General features: G+C 49.0%; 6 protein-coding genes across 6 annotated transcripts; 3 read left to right on the forward strand and 3 right to left on the reverse strand.

Moving 5' to 3' along the window:
• Positions 1–495: 495 nt before the first annotated feature.
• N7496_012708 (uncharacterized protein) lies at positions 496–2,031 on the forward strand (the record flags this gene model as incomplete). Its single annotated transcript, XM_056705621.1, has 2 exons — positions 496–624; positions 715–2,031. 2 exons carry the CDS (start codon positions 496–498, stop codon positions 2,029–2,031), a joined length of 1,446 nt encoding a protein of 481 aa, XP_056549519.1.
• A 356-nt stretch (positions 2,032–2,387) lies between these two features.
• N7496_012709 (uncharacterized protein) lies at positions 2,388–3,206 on the reverse strand (the record flags this gene model as incomplete). Its single annotated transcript, XM_056705622.1, has 7 exons — positions 2,388–2,410; positions 2,461–2,468; positions 2,551–2,565; positions 2,618–2,692; positions 2,876–2,962; positions 3,011–3,101; positions 3,155–3,206. The coding sequence occupies 7 exons, from the start codon at positions 3,204–3,206 to the stop codon at positions 2,388–2,390; spliced, it is 351 nt and encodes a 116-aa protein (XP_056549520.1).
• Positions 3,207–7,759: 4,553 nt separating this feature from the next.
• On the forward strand, positions 7,760–8,834 carry N7496_012710 (uncharacterized protein; the record flags this gene model as incomplete). Its single annotated transcript, XM_056705623.1, has 2 exons — positions 7,760–7,873; positions 7,923–8,834. 2 exons carry the CDS (start codon positions 7,760–7,762, stop codon positions 8,832–8,834), a joined length of 1,026 nt encoding a protein of 341 aa, XP_056549521.1.
• Positions 8,835–8,974: 140 nt separating this feature from the next.
• Positions 8,975–10,523, reverse strand: N7496_012711 (FAD-binding oxidoreductase; the record flags this gene model as incomplete). Its single annotated transcript, XM_056705624.1, has 2 exons — positions 8,975–10,134; positions 10,220–10,523. 2 exons carry the CDS (start codon positions 10,521–10,523, stop codon positions 8,975–8,977), a joined length of 1,464 nt encoding a protein of 487 aa, XP_056549522.1.
• A 2,816-nt stretch (positions 10,524–13,339) lies between these two features.
• Positions 13,340–14,819, reverse strand: N7496_012712 (putative bZIP transcription factor (MetR); the record flags this gene model as incomplete). Its single annotated transcript, XM_056705625.1, has 2 exons — positions 13,340–13,935; positions 14,528–14,819. The coding sequence occupies 2 exons, from the start codon at positions 14,817–14,819 to the stop codon at positions 13,340–13,342; spliced, it is 888 nt and encodes a 295-aa protein (XP_056549523.1).
• Positions 14,820–16,645: 1,826 nt separating this feature from the next.
• On the forward strand, positions 16,646–18,124 carry N7496_012713 (CENP-N/CHL4 family protein; the record flags this gene model as incomplete). Its single annotated transcript, XM_056705626.1, has 1 exon — positions 16,646–18,124. One exon carries the CDS (start codon positions 16,646–16,648, stop codon positions 18,122–18,124), a length of 1,479 nt encoding a protein of 492 aa, XP_056549524.1.
• Positions 18,125–18,553: the final 429 nt, after the last annotated feature.

Raw genomic sequence — 18,553 nt, forward strand, 5'->3', positions numbered from 1 at the left:
GAATCCCAGTAATCATACACCTACTGAAGCTAGCTAGAGTCAGCTATAGTTGGTTTTAACTGCGTGGAAACCTGGATAAGCACCAAGGGGTCTATGCGACCGCCAGGGGAAGGATTAAAGTGGCCAGTGACGTGGGTGATGCGTGATGTCGCCGATCGATCGCGATTGGGCTGAGTCTTCCGTTTAGGATGGAGTCCAGTAAGCTTGTAGCCTTGTACGAAGTAGAGTTGGTACCAGTTGGTCAGTTGGTACGAGGTGCTTTGCCCCAACAGCCAAGGGATTTGCTTTGCACCCGCAGCCCGCCAATCCAGTTTTCAGCTCTGCTCATCACGGTTCCCATACCGCCACATTTGTTTTTCACACCTCCCATTACTCCCGAGCCTTGCAAGCGTTGAAGAGGGGCTCCATGTCTTGCCGATAGCGCCTGTAAATAAATATTCCTCCACGTTCCAAGTCTCCCAAGGCTCTGTCAGTACAACGAGGAGCGTCGCCAGCATGAAGAAACCTCAACCGTTACACACAAAGACGGTCGCGGTCGTGGGCACGGGCATGGCCGGTCTAGCAACTGCCCATTTGTTACACCAAGACCCTCAGAAGCGCTATCAGGTTACTCTAATCGAGAAGGTTGGTTCATTTTCGAATTTTTGTCGCCCTAAATCAACCCACTACGCGGTGGTGGGGGGAAGAAGTTCACGATACTAACGGGGTAAACAGAGAGACCAAATATCGTTGAGCGCGGAGTCAGTTCAGATTCCTTCGCAAGACCCTAACGGCCCAGCTGTATGGGCTGACGTGCCTATGCGCGCCTTTGCCGGTGGCTTCTACCAGAACCTGGTCCGAATGTATGATTACTTGGGAGTCAAGTACCACGAGCAGCCATTTCTTTTCAGCTTCACGAGGTTGCCGAAACGACAACAGTCCTCGCCAACTACCTCTTGTATTCCTGGCCCGCAGATGGTCTATGCGTCGAATTTTCACCAGATCCCACCCATTCCACGCACATCGGACCTGATTCATTGGTGCGTGGAAGCTGTCTATGCAGTTATGTGTTACCTGTGGTTTACGTTCTGCTGCTTCTTCATCTCCCCCTATTCTGAGAATCTCCAGAGTGGGCAACTGAGCGAGTCATTTGACCACTACCTACGGCGGATGTGGATTCCACAGTACTATGTGGCCAACTATCTTCTTCCTCTGATTTCGAGCGTCTGTACCTGTTCGCATCAGGAGCTGTTGAATTTCCCAGCCTCCGACGTTCTAGAATATAAGCGCCGCACGCACCGCCAGCAGCACTTTGTGGTGAGTGCGGGTGTTCAGTGTGTCCAGCCGAAGCTTCTAGAAGGCGTCGAGTTGCGGCTTGGCGTGAACTTAACGCATGTGATCCCGCAAGAAAACGGAGTCCAGATCAAGTACTCGACCGATGATGGGAAACACTCTTCGGAGCACTTTGATCTAGTTGTTCTGGCCGTTTCACCAGATGTCGCTGCATTATTGTTCCCCCCGGTGAATTCGTCTCTATCTGCCATCCCGACGACTAATGTAGAGACGGTCGCGCACACCGATGAGTCGACTATTCAGCCGATGCTGCGTGCGACAGCGACTCCAAACTCGATCAAATGCGCCAAGGAATCGCGAGGTTCTTACAATATCGGGACGCAACGTATTCACTTGCTATCGAATGGCACCATTACTGAAGCCGTTCATGAGCAATCGAATTCCATTCTTGTCACGACGAACCCGCTCTTCCCAGTGGACAAATCAAAGGTCATTCGCTCCGCAAGCTTTGTGCGCGTGTTGCGAAGCCCGCTTAGCCGCCTCCTTGTCAATTCTATCTTCCAAGGACGTGGAGAACAGAAGATCTTGTCAAAGTCCAGCACCGCCGTGAATTCGTGGCGAAACGGAGACAACGGTGTCTACTTGGCAGGTGGATGGTGCTGGGATGGAATGGTCCTTCTCGAAGGCTGCATCGTTTCTGCCATGAGAGTTGCCACAGATCTCGGCGTGTCAGTCCCCTGGGATGATATTTCAGCATGAGTAGTTTATGTCTAGGAGTTGCGCATAACCCGGGGGAATGGGTTTCGGTCAGATAGTCATTCTTATATTTGGGCCCACTCTAGAGGTTCTTCCGGGCTCATTGTTGTTCTATTGGGCTTGTTTTGGGGTGAAAGGGCTGTATATGCATAATATCGCGCTACATAATGTATGGCATTTACGACACAAATCCTAAGAGTTCATTTCAGTTATATCACAGAATAGCTGCTACTGGGCACTTTATCCACAAACACCTCGCAACAAATTCGCTTCATGGCCAGCACACAATGTGGCAGGAGTAGGTTAGACACCTGGGCACAAATTTGTCCTGGGATCACATGGATGTGTGCACTACATAGTCAGTATTCATCAGTAAAAGCTTCTAGTGCATGTAGATAGTCGGGAATGGACAAGAATCGAGAAGTCACTTACGCAAACAGCTGGACCGGTAGGGTCAGACGCAGCCGGACACACCTCAGGCCGGTTACAACAGCCTGGGCTAAGACCACCTACAATACATACATGACCGGCCGGGCACTAGCAAGGTGTTAAAATAATTTCACGGTTTTGTAAAGTTCGGGTGACTTACGCAGTCTCCAGTCGCAGGACAGAGTGGATCCGGAGCTGGACAATTGCATTTCGCGGCAGCGCATGTTCCGGAGCACTAGTAATATCAGTTAATGATGCTGTATCCACAGGGTAAATAAATTTGGAAGATTTGAAACAATAGTCGAGAAATGAAAATGGCATCTAGCCTCTAGCAACAACAAAGGAACCGATCCCCTCGATGGTAAAGGGGCCGGGGAAGACGTGAAGGTGTGGATAACAGAGAGGATATAAAACTTACGTGCTGGCCACATTTTCCACAGTTGTTTGGATCAGTATTGATGTTCGTACAGACGTTATCACAACAAGACGGTGTCGCCAATGGGCACTAATAAATGTCAGTGCTATGTTCACAGGAAAGGGAAATTGGAGAAACACACAGTAAACGTGCACGATCCACAGTTCTTCGGATCGGTGCTGAGATTCACACATTTTCCGAGACAACAATTTGGGTTCGCCGAAGGACACTATTACATTATTAGTGGTTAGGTACTTGTGAATCGATGGAAAATGAACTCACAATGTTTTTGCATGTTCCACAGTTGTTCGGGTCGCCACCCAAGTTCACGCATTTCCCGTCACAGCAGTTCGGAGCCGTGGAAGGGCACTAATAAGTTATCATTAGACCATGAGTCTTAAGAAGGGTGGTCTAAAGTTAGCAAAACTCACAATATTATTACAAGTACCGCAGTTATTCGAATCACCAGCGAGGTTCACGCATTTTCCGCCGCAACAGTTCGGGGCCGTAGCAGGGCACTAAGGAATTAATAGACCGTAGATTAGGATAATCGGCGAAACTCACGATTTTATTGCAAGTACCGCAGTTATTCGAATCGCCAGCGAGGTTCACACATTTTCCGCCACAACAGTTCGGGGCCGTAGCAGGGCACTAATAAATTGTTAGACTGAGGATTAGAGGAGTTGAAACGTTGGAAAAGCTCACAGTATTCCTGCAGGTTCCACAGTTGTTCGAATCACCGGCAAGATTAACACACTTTCCGTCGCAACAATTCGGGGCACTAGCAGGGCACTAACATACTATTAGCCAGGTTGATCAGGATAATCCAGACGTTAGTGAAGCTCACGATATTCTTGCACGACCCACAGTTATTTGGGTCACCGGCAAAGTTCACACATTTACTGTCACAACAGTTCGGGGTTAAAGGTGGGCACTAATTAAATTATTAGATATTAAACCGGGGTGATCTAAGCTTTAACGAAGCTCACCTTGAAATTGCAAGATCCACAATTATTCGAATCACTACCAAGGTTCACACATAACCCGCTACAACAGGTCGGGGCCGTGGCAGGGCACTATCAAATCATTAGCCTGTAAGCTTGGTAGGTTAATGTAAATATAGGCAAAACTCACGACATTCGTACAAGATCCACAGTGAGTGGGATCTGCTGCCGAATTGACGCACTTTCCGTCACAGCAGTTCGGGGCTGTCGAAGGACACTACCAGATTATTAGACGGTAGGTTGGTTAGGATGATCTAGACTTTGACGAAGCTTACTTTGAAATTGCAAGATCCACAGTTATTTGAATCGGTATTGAAATTCACACATAATCCACTACAGCAGTTCGGAGCAGTGACAGGGCACTAACAGAGATCAGTGGTAGTTCTTGCTCAAGGGGGTTATTGATTGAAACCACTCACGCTTGTTGTGCATGATCCACAGAAACCAGGATTAGTACCAAGATTCATACACTTTCCGAAGCAGCAAATCGGGTCTGTCGCAGGACACTAGCGGATTATTAGCCTGTGGGCGTTTATCGGGGTGATCTAAAATTAGCGAAGCTCACGATATTTTTGCACGTTCCACAGTTCTTCGGATCACCTGCAAGATCCACACACGTGCCGTTGCAGCAGTTCGGTGTTGCCAAAGGGCACTACGAGATATTAGAATTGACATTGACCATAGGACTGTATGGAGATCAAAGAAGCTCACGCTTGCTGTACACGATCCGCAGTGACCCCCATCGGTACCAAGATTCACGCATTTTCCGCTACAACAAGTCGGGGCAGTCACAGGGCACTGACAAATATTAGTATATAAATAATAATCTCAGCATCGAAAAAGCTCACTATAGTTTTGCAGGCTCCACAGTTCTCGTCATCACTATTAAGATTCACACAAACTCCACTACAACAGGTCGGGGCCGACATAGGGCACTAAAAAGTATTAGTACAATCGCGCGAGAGAAGTGATCGGACAAGGGAAACTCACTGTAGTCTTACACCGCCCACAGTTGGATGGATCAGTAGCTAAATTGACACACTTGCCACTGCAGCAATTCTCAACTGCTAGACAGGGTGAACCTGGACAGCCACCACAATGGAGTGGGTCTGAAGTAGGGTCGATACAAGTGCCGATGCAGCAAGTACTTCTTGGTGACGTGCACTATATACTTCTTTTGAAAAAAATTCCAAGGATATCGTGGTGTATGTTGTACTTACTTTTACAGCACATGCTCCACAATTAGCAGTACTGTCACTCAAGTCGGTACACTGTCCAGAGCAGCATGCTGGCTTGACTCCTTGACAAGGCATAGTAAGACATGCTCCACAGTGATTAACATCGACCGCGAGATCGGTGCAAACCCCCAAGCAACAGCCTGGCTGGGCTCCAGTACACTAAACGGAGTTTTTCTTAGCAAAACAAATTTCTCTCTTGGTGGATGACGCAAGTTTCTCACCTTCGTCGCGCAGCTTCCACAGTTATTAATGTCAATGGCAACATCCGTGCACTCGCCGGAGCAACATTGAGGAGTTAGACCCATGCAAATCGTGGTAGTGCCGTTGCCAATGGGAATAGTACTGCAGGAACCGCAGTTGAAAGGATCCGTGCCTGTATCTGTGCATTTACCATTACAACAGGTTGGAGCCGTTGCATCGCACTAGTTATTATTAGAACTGACCCGCTGAAGTAATATATCAATAGCAAAGATGAGGGAAACTCACGCTTGTTGTACACTGTCCGCAATGCTGAGCGTTGCCGGCCAAGTCGAAGCAGGCCCCTGAACAGCATCCAGGAAGCTTTCCGGTACACTAGATGTAGAGTTCAGATACTGTTGATTTTTGGTCTGACGGAAGATGTTCTCAACTCACGACATGAGAACAATTTCCACAATTCTGTGGATCGGATGCCAAATCTGCGCAAAAATTATTGCAACATGTTTCACAGGAGGGGCACTACAGGCAACTTAGCAATGAAGCTCAGGTATAATGTGAGGGGGAAGGTCGATCAGTTGATCGTTAAACCTACCGGCCTCCATGGTAGCCAAGGCGCGCAGAATTGACCGTCAGAAGTAGACGATGAGACTGTGCTGGCTGTTGTCACAGTCACGTTGACTCTAACAGGCGAGGTCCCGGGCGGCGTCGCCTCCACACAATTGAATGAGGCAATCTGAAGGACTACTCCACAATCAGGATCGTATCGTATTGGCCCGAGGGTAAGGCCGATTAATCGGGAGCTCGGGGGATTAATATCCTACCAAAGGAAAGAAGATGAAATGCTAATATCTTGACCATGTTGGGAAACCCTTGGTAAGATATGATGCTATAAAGCTTGGTTATGAGCAATCCTCGTCAATTTTGACTAGATCATACACTTCGGGAAACCTAAAAGGCCAACCCAGCGATAAGAGGACAGCCCATCTTATGTGTAGTATCTCGGCGGCGCGATCTCCGTTCCACATGACGATTTGAAATCGAAGCAGTGGCTTCTAACTTATGTTGCGTCCTTTCAGGGTGGGACACACCTGCACGCGTCCGAGCTTTGAGTGGGATAGACTCGAGGAAGCCAGTTTAAGGTTTCCTAAATCAGCTTTCAGCGAGCTTAGTTTATTAGGTGTGTGACTCGAGAAGCTTGAACTAGCAAATTGAGTGCGTAGAGACCACGTAGAGGTGGCCTCCTCTGCTGGGTTCCTGCTTTTGGATGGTCGCACAGCTGTCGAGTCTAATTGTAGCCTGGTCGAGGGGCATGAAAGAAATTCAATCTACGTAATACAAACTAGTTCATGAGGATCATTGTTAAGAATGATTTTGATCAAAAGTGTGGGGAACCCTTTTACCAACCCTATTGCAAGAGAGTGTCCCTTGTACTAAATATGCTACCTTACCCATCGCGTCACAGTAGCAAGAGCTAGCTGGTGTTGTGTTACTCTATTGGCTGGAAAGGTGAACATCCTGGTATCACATATGTACTTGACATTGGGCAATGCGTTCAGAGATCGTTCAAATAAAAATATCTCTACTCGGTGATGACTAGGAGAAATAGTGGAGAATTGCAAGCTTCGGCTACAGCAAAATTGATCGGGCGATATCCATGGGTGTTGAACGCCATCCCATGCCAGCGAATTAGCCTGTTATAGTCCGTCCTCTCTATACACTACGGGACAACACATTTTGACTTCTCGAGGTTCGTTAGAGCCAGTTCAAGTATACTTGTGACGGTAGCTTATGCATGATAAAAGCCCTACTGCTTGGAATCGTATGCGAGGTAGCCAAACGAGCCCATTGAGAGAGGTAGAGTCAGCCTATATTTTACGACATTCCATGTAGTTGTCCTCCGGATGAAGATCCATCCGTGTGTCTTGTGCGGGGGATATATACCTAGGCCGGCATGAAAATAATACACCGTCGAGGCTTTGTAATTCAGCAAAAGTGATACCTACACCTTTGACTACGGTAGGCGACGAGAATATTTTCAGCAAAAATCACGAACGCCAGGATCTCAGTACAAAAATATAGTGCCAGCGGAACCTGGGAAATTGTACGAATCCGGTTATCGGTTCCAATAAGAGGGACAATATGAACGTCCCGAGGGGGAGAAATCTCATTATTTAATAATTCAATCGCCTCATATTCTTTGTCTACTTGCATAAAATAGTGAAGAGTCGACGGTTGGCCACATAAAAGTGAAAGAGATGGTGAGCAAGGCTGGCTTGGCATTGGCTGGTAAGCGGGGCCCGCTGGAACGCGCCTCCTGGCGTTCCTGTTCATCCCCAAAGATTCTCACAACAACCTCCCCATAACGTCATCGGATAGCCTTTGCTCTGATCCTTGGCCACTTAGTCCTCCTTTTAGCCAACTGAGAGACAGAATAGTAATCAGCGAAGATGCTAGGGCTCCTCAAGAAGGCTCTGGAGAGCAAGGTATATGGGCTGGATCATGCAGTGCTCAACGTGCGACTGCCGCCTGAGACTATGTGGATGAACATGGGATACTGGGAGGTAAGTGATGCCCTCTAATATATTTACGGTTGTTTATTGACACGTACAGGACACTCAAAACTTCCCAGAGGCCTGTCAAGCTTTACTTGACCAGGTTCTGCAAGCTGGTCTCTCTACGGAGACGGCGCAGTCAGTGCGAGTTTTGGATGTTGGATGCGGATGTGGTGACCAATCGGTCCATATTGCAAAACTCAAGAAGGAAGCATTTTCTTATTCTACTACCGCCACATCTCAATCCGGGTTTGGCTCCTCGACCGGGACCTCCGAGTCTGTCTTGCAACGGAAGAGCAATGGGAACGAGTCGTTCAAGTCTCTTGTCGATAATTACGTAGGTATAACCCTACTTTCTTCTCAGGCAGAGATTGCCCAACAGCGAATGCGCTCGTATAAAGAGCATAATAACGATGGAAATGTCCGTACCTCCGCGGATGTCTATTGCGCCGATGGAGCCGACCCCTCCAGTTGGACTGGAGAATTGAAAGATTCCATTTCCAACATGGGCGATACCTCGCTCGACCCGGATACATCTACTTGGCTATTGGCCCTTGATACGATGTACCACTTCCAGCCATCACGACTTCCTATCCTTTACTATGCACAACATACTCTCCATGCATCCTTTATGGCCTTTGATCTCCTCCTCGCGGATAACACTTCCTGGTGGCAACGTCTTAAAATGCGGCTAGTCTGCTGGGTGACTGGCTCGCCTTTCACTAACTTCCTCACTCGAGAGGAGTATATACGTCTCCTGGTCGCGGCTGGCTATGATCCGTCCCGTATTGAGATCAAGGATATTTCTCGTCATGTCTTTCCTGGGATTACGGACTTTTTGGGTCGGCGGATACGAGAGGGACAGCTTTATGGTATCAAATTGGGGAAGTTCCGTGGGGCTAAAACTGTGTTTGGATGGTGGGCTCGAAGTGGGATTGTTAGAGGTGTGGTGGTTGTTGCAAGGAGGTGATGATAACGCGGAGATTGGCGACCCTCGACATGACGAGTTTATTATGAATCATATACATTAAGATTTATTATGTGCGTGTTAATATTTACACCTTCAAGTGGACAGCACCGGTATCCAACCTCTTCCCGGGGGATGTCCCGTCAGTTTGCAGGAGATGGACTCTGCGGGTTGCGGAATACATTCTGGGGATCAATCTCCTCCTTGATCTGCTGCAATCGAGGGAGGTTGGCGCCCCAGTATGCTTCGGGACCATGCTCCATGAGCGGGTCAACATATCCCGGATAAGCTGAATACGGAGCCCCATCATTGGTGACGAGCGAGTTGACCTCGTCCAGGAAATTGATCTGGGTCTGTGTAACAGAACCTAGCAAGTTGATGCTGTACGATTGTAGCCAGATCAGAACGTCACGGTGCGCATACGCAGTCGCATCTGTCGGGATATCATTGGTGTAACCACCCTGAAAATCGAAAAGAATGAACCACGCCAAAGTCCCCTTATCCGCATTGTCGATATATTCAAACATTTTGTCGATTGTGTCAGAGTTCATCAGATTGCTGGGCGTCCAAGCCGTGGACTTGGAATAGAAGTTAGAGGGAACGCCCCCTCCAAGCTGCAAGGCAGCTTCTTCAGCCCAGTTGCCGACAAGACCAAGCCAGTCTTGGAAGACGATGGCGCTGCCGTTCACCCCGGGCCATTGGCTGCCTATGTCTAGTGCGTTGTATTCTTCCTCCGTGCCGAAGAAAGTGCCCGTGATAACCATGCTGTCTTCAAGGACAGTGAGTGTGGAAGCTAACTTTCGTGTCAAGTTGGGGTTGGACACGTAGGCTTGCCATTGTTTGAACAAATCGGCTCGCTCTTGAGTGCTTCCAACCTTGAAGGTATACTCATACTTGACAGCGGTGCCGGGCTCGGGCTCTGTTCGAACCTTGAACTCGGTGACGATGCCAAATCCAGATGCGGCTCCCTTGATAGCGAAGAAAACGTCCTGGTTTTGCGTGTCCGATGCTGTCACAATGCTCGAGTTAGCTAGCACAACTTCTGCTTCCACGATATGATCCAGAGCGGCGCCGAACTGTCGTGAAGTTGGGCCGAGGCCCCCAATTGTGAAATGTCCACCAGAGCCAACCTGCGGACAAGTTCCGTGCGACATGGCTCGTCCTCCAGCATCGTGGAGACGTTGTGTCACGTCCCCTAGCAAGGTTCCAGACCCAATAGTTGCTATCCAAGTCGTGCTATCCATGGAGAACTGTTGGAGGTGCTTCAGATCGACGACAACGGTTCCATCAGTTCCACCCAGGCCTGCCATCATTCCCGACGTATTAGTCTGAATCCCTCCAACCGTACACCTTTCATCCGCTCATGCTGCTCGGAGGGAATTACACACCATAATTGCCATAGCTATGCCCTCCACTCTTCGCTTGAACGGGATATTCATTGTCTGCAGCACATTTAACAACCGCGGCGACCTGTTGTGATGAAGTCGGAAACGTCACCGCAGCTGGAGTGACGGGGATATTGAGGTTATAGCGATTGACGTCGACCTGCTGATAGAAGAGATCACCGGGGAAAGCGACACTGCCGCTATCTGTCAATGCATAGCGGAGGCATGATTTTAAGCTATCACTCCCACTGGCAACAGCAACTGATGCGACACTTGCAGCGACTAGGAGATTTCTGAGAGCGGCCATGCTCGTTTTGCAGGTGAAATCCCCCAACACTTCCAGAAAAGCTCCACATCTGCAATGGAGGGTCAGAGCTCTTTATGAAAACCCCCGGGGTGGACCAGCCAAATAGGCACGATAGATAAAGTTCAAGGCTAAGCTCAACCCAAACCCACCGAATACCTCCAGTCGCCTTGTGGCTTCAGCAGAAAACGCCGCCTGGGGGCAGCACTCTATGCTTCCACTAACCATCGATACCAAAGTACCGACCCCATGGCGGGAGTTATTGTTCGGCTAGACCCAGTTCGAATGCTGCCAGGGCCATGGGTGAATTCATTTTGCACTCAATAGTTGGAGTTGATGAACGCCAGCGCTCGGGTCCTCGCACGTTGTGGGGAATTCGATAGGGGAATACGAAAAACTCTCCAAAGTCAATTTGGAGTGCTGATCTGCTGTCCGCGAAGTTTCTGTCGGGGGCGGATTTTGCGTTCCGTCTTGATGAGCATGATAGCTTCCTACAAGGGTCATTGCTGGGAGTTTGGATCGACAGACACATGGGTTTGAACTTTCAACGGGTGATGCCGATGGTATGCTGTGCAGAAATATCTGCCGAGGAAGCATGACAGGTTGGACCTTAAGGGCATGGCTTAGTTCCTCTCTTCTAAGTACTAATAAACAACCCTCTCAGGCCTCAGCCAACGTTCTCTATATACCCCACCCGGCTACATAAGTGCTTAATGGTCAATGCCTTGTATGCATCATGATTGAAACTTCGTCCGAAGTCTTAGTCTAACGACCGGACGGAACAAAGTCTTTGTCCGGTAATCTCATGTGAGGGTTTACCGACGCGAAAGTACAGCGCAAAAAGGTACAGAATATTATTTTTAGCTACGAAGCTGGCAGGCATGCCGGTTCCAACCTAGCATCACGATCCATGGGTTTCAAGGGCGGACGGCTATTGCCCTCCACTATGACAGCCCCGGCCACGACGTAATATTTACCCACCTGAATATCCGTGGCCTGGTTATTTAGACCATGCTGTAGATTATTCCTTTACGTACTTTGTAACCACTCATATTAGTTGAAATCTTGAGAACTAAGAAACCATAAAGATTATCTTGTCCTGTATATAGATAAAAATATGAAAGGAGCAACTTAGGACTCGATGGTTCATTGGCATATACCCCCCATGCCTCTTTGATAGCTTTCTTCTCCAGAATAGCTATTTACGTTCTTCGACTGTGATCTGTAGCTGATTAGTACTCGAACTTGAATCTTCGACCGATGTTCGACCCTATCGTTCGCGAATGATGACGGAGCGTTCCAAGTTGGACGTGATTAGGTTTCAGAGTGTGATCTTAGTAACTATAGAGTTGAGTCAACTATGTAATAGGGACGTATACGATCATTTAAACCTCCTCTAATGCCTCAACCCCTCAATACAATTCTTCATGTTCTAACTCCCCCAAAAAGATTCCAACCTTCATCACCACCAGACCCCAGATGGCTTCCGATGATAACAAATGCTCCCTTCCCTCATCCATTCTATCTTCGTTAATCGGGCTGATCATCGGACTATCCATCGTTATTCTAGTAGATATCATAAGACTTATCGAAAGAAAATTGAAATTGGCCAAAGAGCAACATGGACATAGTCCGGATATCGAGCGTCAAAGTCATACGCGTGATACCCCGCCTGATTCACTCGCTACCCATACCCGTCGTCCGACCATCACAACTGTCAAGACTGCGCCCGGACACGCTCTTTCTGATATGGATCGAGATAGCAAGCGCATAGCCGCAAGTACTCAAGAGCTGAAGGATCTTCATGCTGCGACTTTTGGGGAAAGTGGTGAATCTAGTCCAGTCAAGAATGGACACTGAATGATTTGCTTATCTTGGGATTTCGTGTACTTCGTTGGAATTGGGACTCTTGCTACGTAAAGTATGAGTTTTTTTTGGAATGAATATTCAGGGTCATGGATTCTAACTCGCATTATAGAAATAATGTATGGCGGCCACGAAGCGCAGTCTGGCAAATACGCAACTTCAAGCAGAACTATGCGATGTTCCCAAATTTCGACAATCAGAAAACTGAGACGACTATATCTCACTGCTCAATACGTTGAAGTAACCACTACCTGCAGTGCCTATCATCATGCAATACTTAGTTTATTGAACGTCATCAACCTTCTTACCAGATCCTAGCGTCGTTCAGATATAGTATCTAGAAAGTAGAATAGTAGCGATAGTAACGGTGAGAGGGAAGACACTTGTAAAAACGACGAGAAGGGTCAACGGCAGGGCCAAAGGGGGTTGAATAGCCGCAAAAGTCGATTCTTTCAATAACATCTAATGGGCCCTTCCTAATCAGGAAGTTCAATATCTCGGAATGGGATGGCAACTGCGAAATACTATGCGAGTATGAAGGTCGCATACTGTAGCTAGAAATAATGACATCGACCTTCCTCAACTGAAACCTACCCATAACTAATGATCGTCTAAGTCATAAAACCAGGTAAAGAGTAAAGCGTGTCTATTCAAACAAACTGCACTGTAAGAATCATCACTCATAGTCTTCTGCCACCCTCATCTGCAGCAGCCATGTAACACAGCATACCACAAAAAGAATTCAAACAAAAGTCGCTCATAGAATATTGACAAGAAACAAAAGACGAATGGGGTAGGGAGGGAGAGCTATCCTCGAGTAGAGTTATCACTCCCCGTATCATCCCATCATCGAAAGCAGTAGGGGGGACAGAGTAACGGTGCATGAATCAGACTGCGGGGAATAAGGCGTTTTTTTTTTTCTTTTTTTCAGTTATTATTTTGTTTTTCTTCCACTAGGCAGTGGTGCCCACGCCGTGCTTGGACTCGGAAAGACTTGACTCGGTCTTGCGCGAGGCCAGGAACTTCTTGAACATGTCAGAGATGGCCTTCTCAGAGGCCTCGTTGCGCTCCTCGGTGCCGTTCTTTTCCATGATCAGACCGCGGAGCCAGTGGTTCTCCAGCTCCAGCTGGGAGACACGAGCCTCGAGGGCATCGTTCTTGTCGTTAGTCTCCTTGAGGCTGCGCTCCAGCGCCTGCTCACGCATCTTCTTCTTGACACGGAAGCGAGCACTGGCAGCGGTGTTGCGGCGACGCTTGTCCTCCTCGGCCATAACGCGGGAAGCCTCCTCGGCACTCGTGGGAGTGGCCTTGGAAGTGCTCTTCCGCTTGGCGGGAGCGGCAGATGTAGCCGGCGAAACGGCAGTCTGGACGGGAGTGGCCGCGACGCTCGGAGGAGCAGTGATGGGCACATTTTGGGTGGGAACCGAGTTAGCCGCCACGGGTCCGTGAGACACGGAGGGGACCGCCGAGTAAGGTGCGGATTGCACGGGCATCGAGGCGTTCAGGCCATTCAGCTCCTGCTGGTACTCGGTCATGTTGCCCAGACCATCTATGGCGAATCAAAAGTTAGCATCCACTAAATTCATCTCATCAGAATCCACTTGGTCGCGCGCTCTTCGGTCAACCCGAATTGGTTGGACAAATTCCCCTTGAATGGCTTTTGGGGTGTGTTCCTTTCCGATCACGTGGAATGGCGTAATAGCGGAGAAGATTCACGTCTGCAGCAGTCCAATTGCCAGGCACCGATCGAAGGCACGAAAAAGAATCTGCACGCGCCACCCGACATGGGTGACCTGCAGCCCTAAGGGGAGAATCACCAATGACTTTCGCGTCAGGGTCCAAAAGAAGGGTAGGGTTGTGCGTGGGGTGGAAATGGGCACATCCAGCGTGTTGAAGACGACATCCAGCCAAGACATGAGTTGTGCGACCAAAAGCCAACATCGAGTGGGCGAGTCATGCAGCCAGTTCGGTAGTCACAGCCATCATGCATGGTTGTATGGGAATGATACCCGCAGACCGAGACCATAGAAATGGTGTGACCAAGGAGGAACTCGTGCAAATGCCATCTTGTATGGCAAAATGTCCAACCATCGAGCGCGACCAATAGGATTCTCCAACAATATCTCTTCAAAGAAACTTACCATTCAGGAATTCCAAAAACTTCATATCGGCATTTTGTGTAGACTGGTCCGCGATGGACTCGACGGGGGAAGACTTGTGATCGACGGCATCGAAGGTAGGCAGGCCAAGGTCGGTGAACTTGTCGAAATCGAAGAACTCGGTATTGGTGAAGAGAGCCAGTTCCTCGTCGAGGTTGAAAGTGTTCTCCTGCTGGCGCTGCTGCACAGCCTGGTCGTAAGGCGACGGGATGGTGTTCAAGTCATCGAGATATTGGGCAAAGTTGGGGGCGCGGCGCCCGTTGAAGTTGGCCATTTTGATTTTGGGTCAACGTGCGGTTGACGATAAAAAAGCCGTTTTAAGTCGCGGATAGTCGGGAGACCAATGTAATTGTTCGTCGTTGAAAGACGAACTGTTGCGCGAGCGCGGTCGCTGGGTAGGTGTGTGACTCGGGGCCGGGTGCGGCTCTAGGGCCGTTGCGGATGAGGCGGGTCAACCCAGGTGTGAAAGGCGAGGGTTGCGACTGTTGTCAAGTCGGATGGGATCGATTCCAAAGGCGCGTCGCGATGGAAGGGCGTTGAAAGATGGTGGAGAGGAAGATGGAGAAAGGGAGGGAGGGTAAAGAGGGTCGAGTCAATGTGGGCTCTCGTTCTCGGGGCTAAAAGTGGGCTTTTTTTTCTTTTGGAATCACCGGGTGGGGGTTTCTCGTGGAGGGGGGATGAGTAATCCACACGTTGTCGCCTCCGGCGGCAGCGCAGCTACCTCGTATTAAACTGTCTATCACAATGATTGAATGAGTATCCTAGATGTAAGTCTATTTAGTTATATCAAGTATTTGGAAAGAATGTGATCTCTTTGCTAATTGCTATCTGTTCTACTACAGTGTCCTTTGAAGAAACAAAACCCGTTGCACCATCCGACCCGAATCGCGGAAGTGGCCGAAGATCGGAGGACACTCTAGTCTACACTTTCAGTAAGTACAGGAGGATCCACACTCCAAGAGAATCCACCGGGAAGAGTTCCCCAACCGGGGAGATCCTTAATAATCAGGTGGATTCCATTTCAGATCCCGTACAGATCAGAATCAATCATGAAAAGTGTTGCTCTCTAGATATCCTAGAGAATATTTAATCATAAACACCCGGGTATACAACAGTAGGGATCCTAGAATTATAGCGACAAGCGCGGCTGTTGGATTGGAATTCAATACGCCCTTGGCCCTTTCCACCTGCACCTCTGATTGGCGGACGTGCCAGCCCGGATTGGTCAGCCCGGGTTCGGAGGGGTTGCAGTCACCCTGCGCTCATTCCCTGATTGTCCCGATCTTTGAATTATTAATCCAAGCCCGGACAATTTATCCTAAAGGAGGAACAATGGTTCCTGGTTGGAGTGGTTGAAACTACCAGTGAGACACAGATCGCATATTTGGGAATGGTAATGACCCCAATCTGCCTTGGTTATGACTGGAAGTATTATTGGCAGGGAAGAGATGCAAGTCATTCTTATAGTTCATCCATAAAGTAGTAGTCGAGAAGCACGGACTGCCTCCGCTTTGGCGGGACTAATCAGGAGCATCCAGATAGCTCGGGGTTCAGGGCAGGGTTAATCCTGGCATTATTGCAGTTCGATATTGTATAGAGAAGAGAGCCCCGTGGGGAAAGATCATATCTACCTTTGTTACCTTGTCAAGCTGAGATACTATTCTCAACTACCAGAATGCCAAAGTGGAAAGTGTGTCCATCATGTATAGTTTGGTATGGGAGGGCCTTTGAGGCATTGCATTGGCGCCATCTTGGATCGAGTTATACTAAACTAATAGGACAATTGTCTCATTAGAATTCACCGAGATTGTAATTTCGCAAGAAGCAACCGCTATATCCTGATGCTGCAAGAATGAAAGATAGACGACAGTCCATTCCACTTGTCCCGCCTTTAGATGGAACTCACGTGATACACTTTATCTTTATCACCACGTGACCTTCATTGTTGATACTCGGCTTCATCGCGTGGAGCTCGACCAGATGAAGAAAAACAAGATCAGCTCTCCCTATTCAGTCCGATATCATGCAACTCCATTAATACCTGTATTTGACCGCGTCATCCCTTCATCACAAACAAATCACCAACCCCACCCATCAATCATGGCGCGCGCCAAACCCCTCCGCGTCCCAACGACCGGCAGTCTCCCAAACAACCTTCGCATCCCCTCATCAACACCCTCCCTCGCCAAATCCCTCAGCAAACACACTCGTCAAGCCCTCCTCGATCTAGCCCTCTTCTGGCTTGATGACGACAACATCACGCTCTTCCCTCCATACCTCAAATCCACCGCCCAACATGACACAACCGACGAAGAAACCCTCCCATACCCGGCCGCCGAAACAATCGACGAAATCCGCCAAGTCTACATTGACCTACAAGAGCGCAAGGGTGGAAAGCGCGAGGTCCTAGAGCGGATATTAGAAGGCGATTGGCGCCATGGGATCACGTTGCGACAGCTCGCAATGTCGGATATACAATACATGGACGATCACCCCTCCAGTTTACGCTGGACAGCCCTGGAACTTAGTCGCATCGATGCGAGACCGAAGGAACCCCTCGATTCCTCCGTACCAGACTGGTCGGCCAATATCCCACGCACACAAGCGGCGACCTTTGTCAGAGCCCTGCAGCAAGAAATCGCCCCCTTCATCAAAGTGCACTACCACCTCTCCCGCGCAACAGTCCTCCCCCTAACATTCCTGCGCATATTTGTCCTCGAATCACCCTACCAAGTACCCCAGCAAAACCCGGAGATCTACTCCGACTCCTCGCGCGTCATCTACGTCGCGTTCCCGGATAGTTGTCCCTACGTATACACCTCCGTCACCAGCTCGACGGGGACACTAGCCGGACCGCCGATTAACATGATAGCCACGGACCCGAAGAGTTTACAGCGGTTGGTGCGCGATGCGGTTCCCAAGGCTCTTTCCCGTCCTCACGAGCGGTATACGCTGAAAGCGACGGGTCTGGCGGCGAAGAATTTACCTACGTTGCTTGCGCTGCGTGGTCCCGGCAGGACGACCGCTGCGAATGGCGCTTTTAGTATCTTTGCTGATGCGGCTGTTGAGGGGAGTCCGTTGGATCCGCGGCCATCGAATACGGTCTCTGCGGAGGAGTATATGCGTGGGGATGGCAAGGTGGTGTCCACGGAGGATAAAGAGAATGATCGTCCTGCTGATAGCATGGGTCCTGCTTCGAAGCGACGCACTGCTAGTGGTGGTGACACCGGCAACAGCCCTCTCTCTCCTACGTCTAAAAAACGACGACTCGCGATTCAGTCCCGGTTCGGCACGGCGGGGGGTTCACTCGCCCCCGCGCCCCTCGACCGTCTCGATATCCGGCTTTTGGATGTACCGTCTAGCAAAGACGGTGATGATGCTACAACTAGTGCTACCCCTTCCGCGGCGCAACCTACTATCTCATTGACATTCACGGGCTCCGATGTTATCGGTGGAATCCGGAAACTTACTGATCTGGGATTAATTGACCCTGAGCGAATGCCATCGTGGATGACCGGTGAAGAAGCAGTTAGTGTGGCCGTTGTACGTGGTGGGAAGAGACTGAAGAGCTCTGCCTAAACCGTCTAGTTGTTGACTCTTGTTTTTTTTCTTTCATTTTTGGGTTGTATTGCATGTGGCGTATTAGGTTATGGGATGGTAGTTTCGTTGGAGCGGTTTTTGTCGTGATACCCATATTTAGCAAGTTTGCATGGTTGGAAGTAACTGTCTGGTTTAATGTGATGATTTAACTCGTATTCTCTCCGAACAGAATCTTTTATCCTGAGTAGCTTGGTCAGTGTGTTGTCCTGTCGTTGTGACCACAGTTTTCAGGGTATTCCTCACCATGCAATATCTGAATGTCGGTGGTTAATACGAGTAGGTTGTTTTGTTTATTTCCTCAGTTATAATGGCTTTCTATCTCCGGGTTAGTCCGTACTTATATAGATAAAGTAGGTCTTTTCCTGCGACATCAAGCACCCAGCTTGAAGATATACTACTAACCACGAA

This window comes from Penicillium cataractarum, assembly GCF_028827025.1.
Source record: "Penicillium cataractarum strain IBT 29864 chromosome Unknown utg000010l, whole genome shotgun sequence".
Lineage (NCBI taxonomy): Eukaryota > Fungi > Ascomycota > Eurotiomycetes > Eurotiales > Aspergillaceae > Penicillium > Penicillium cataractarum.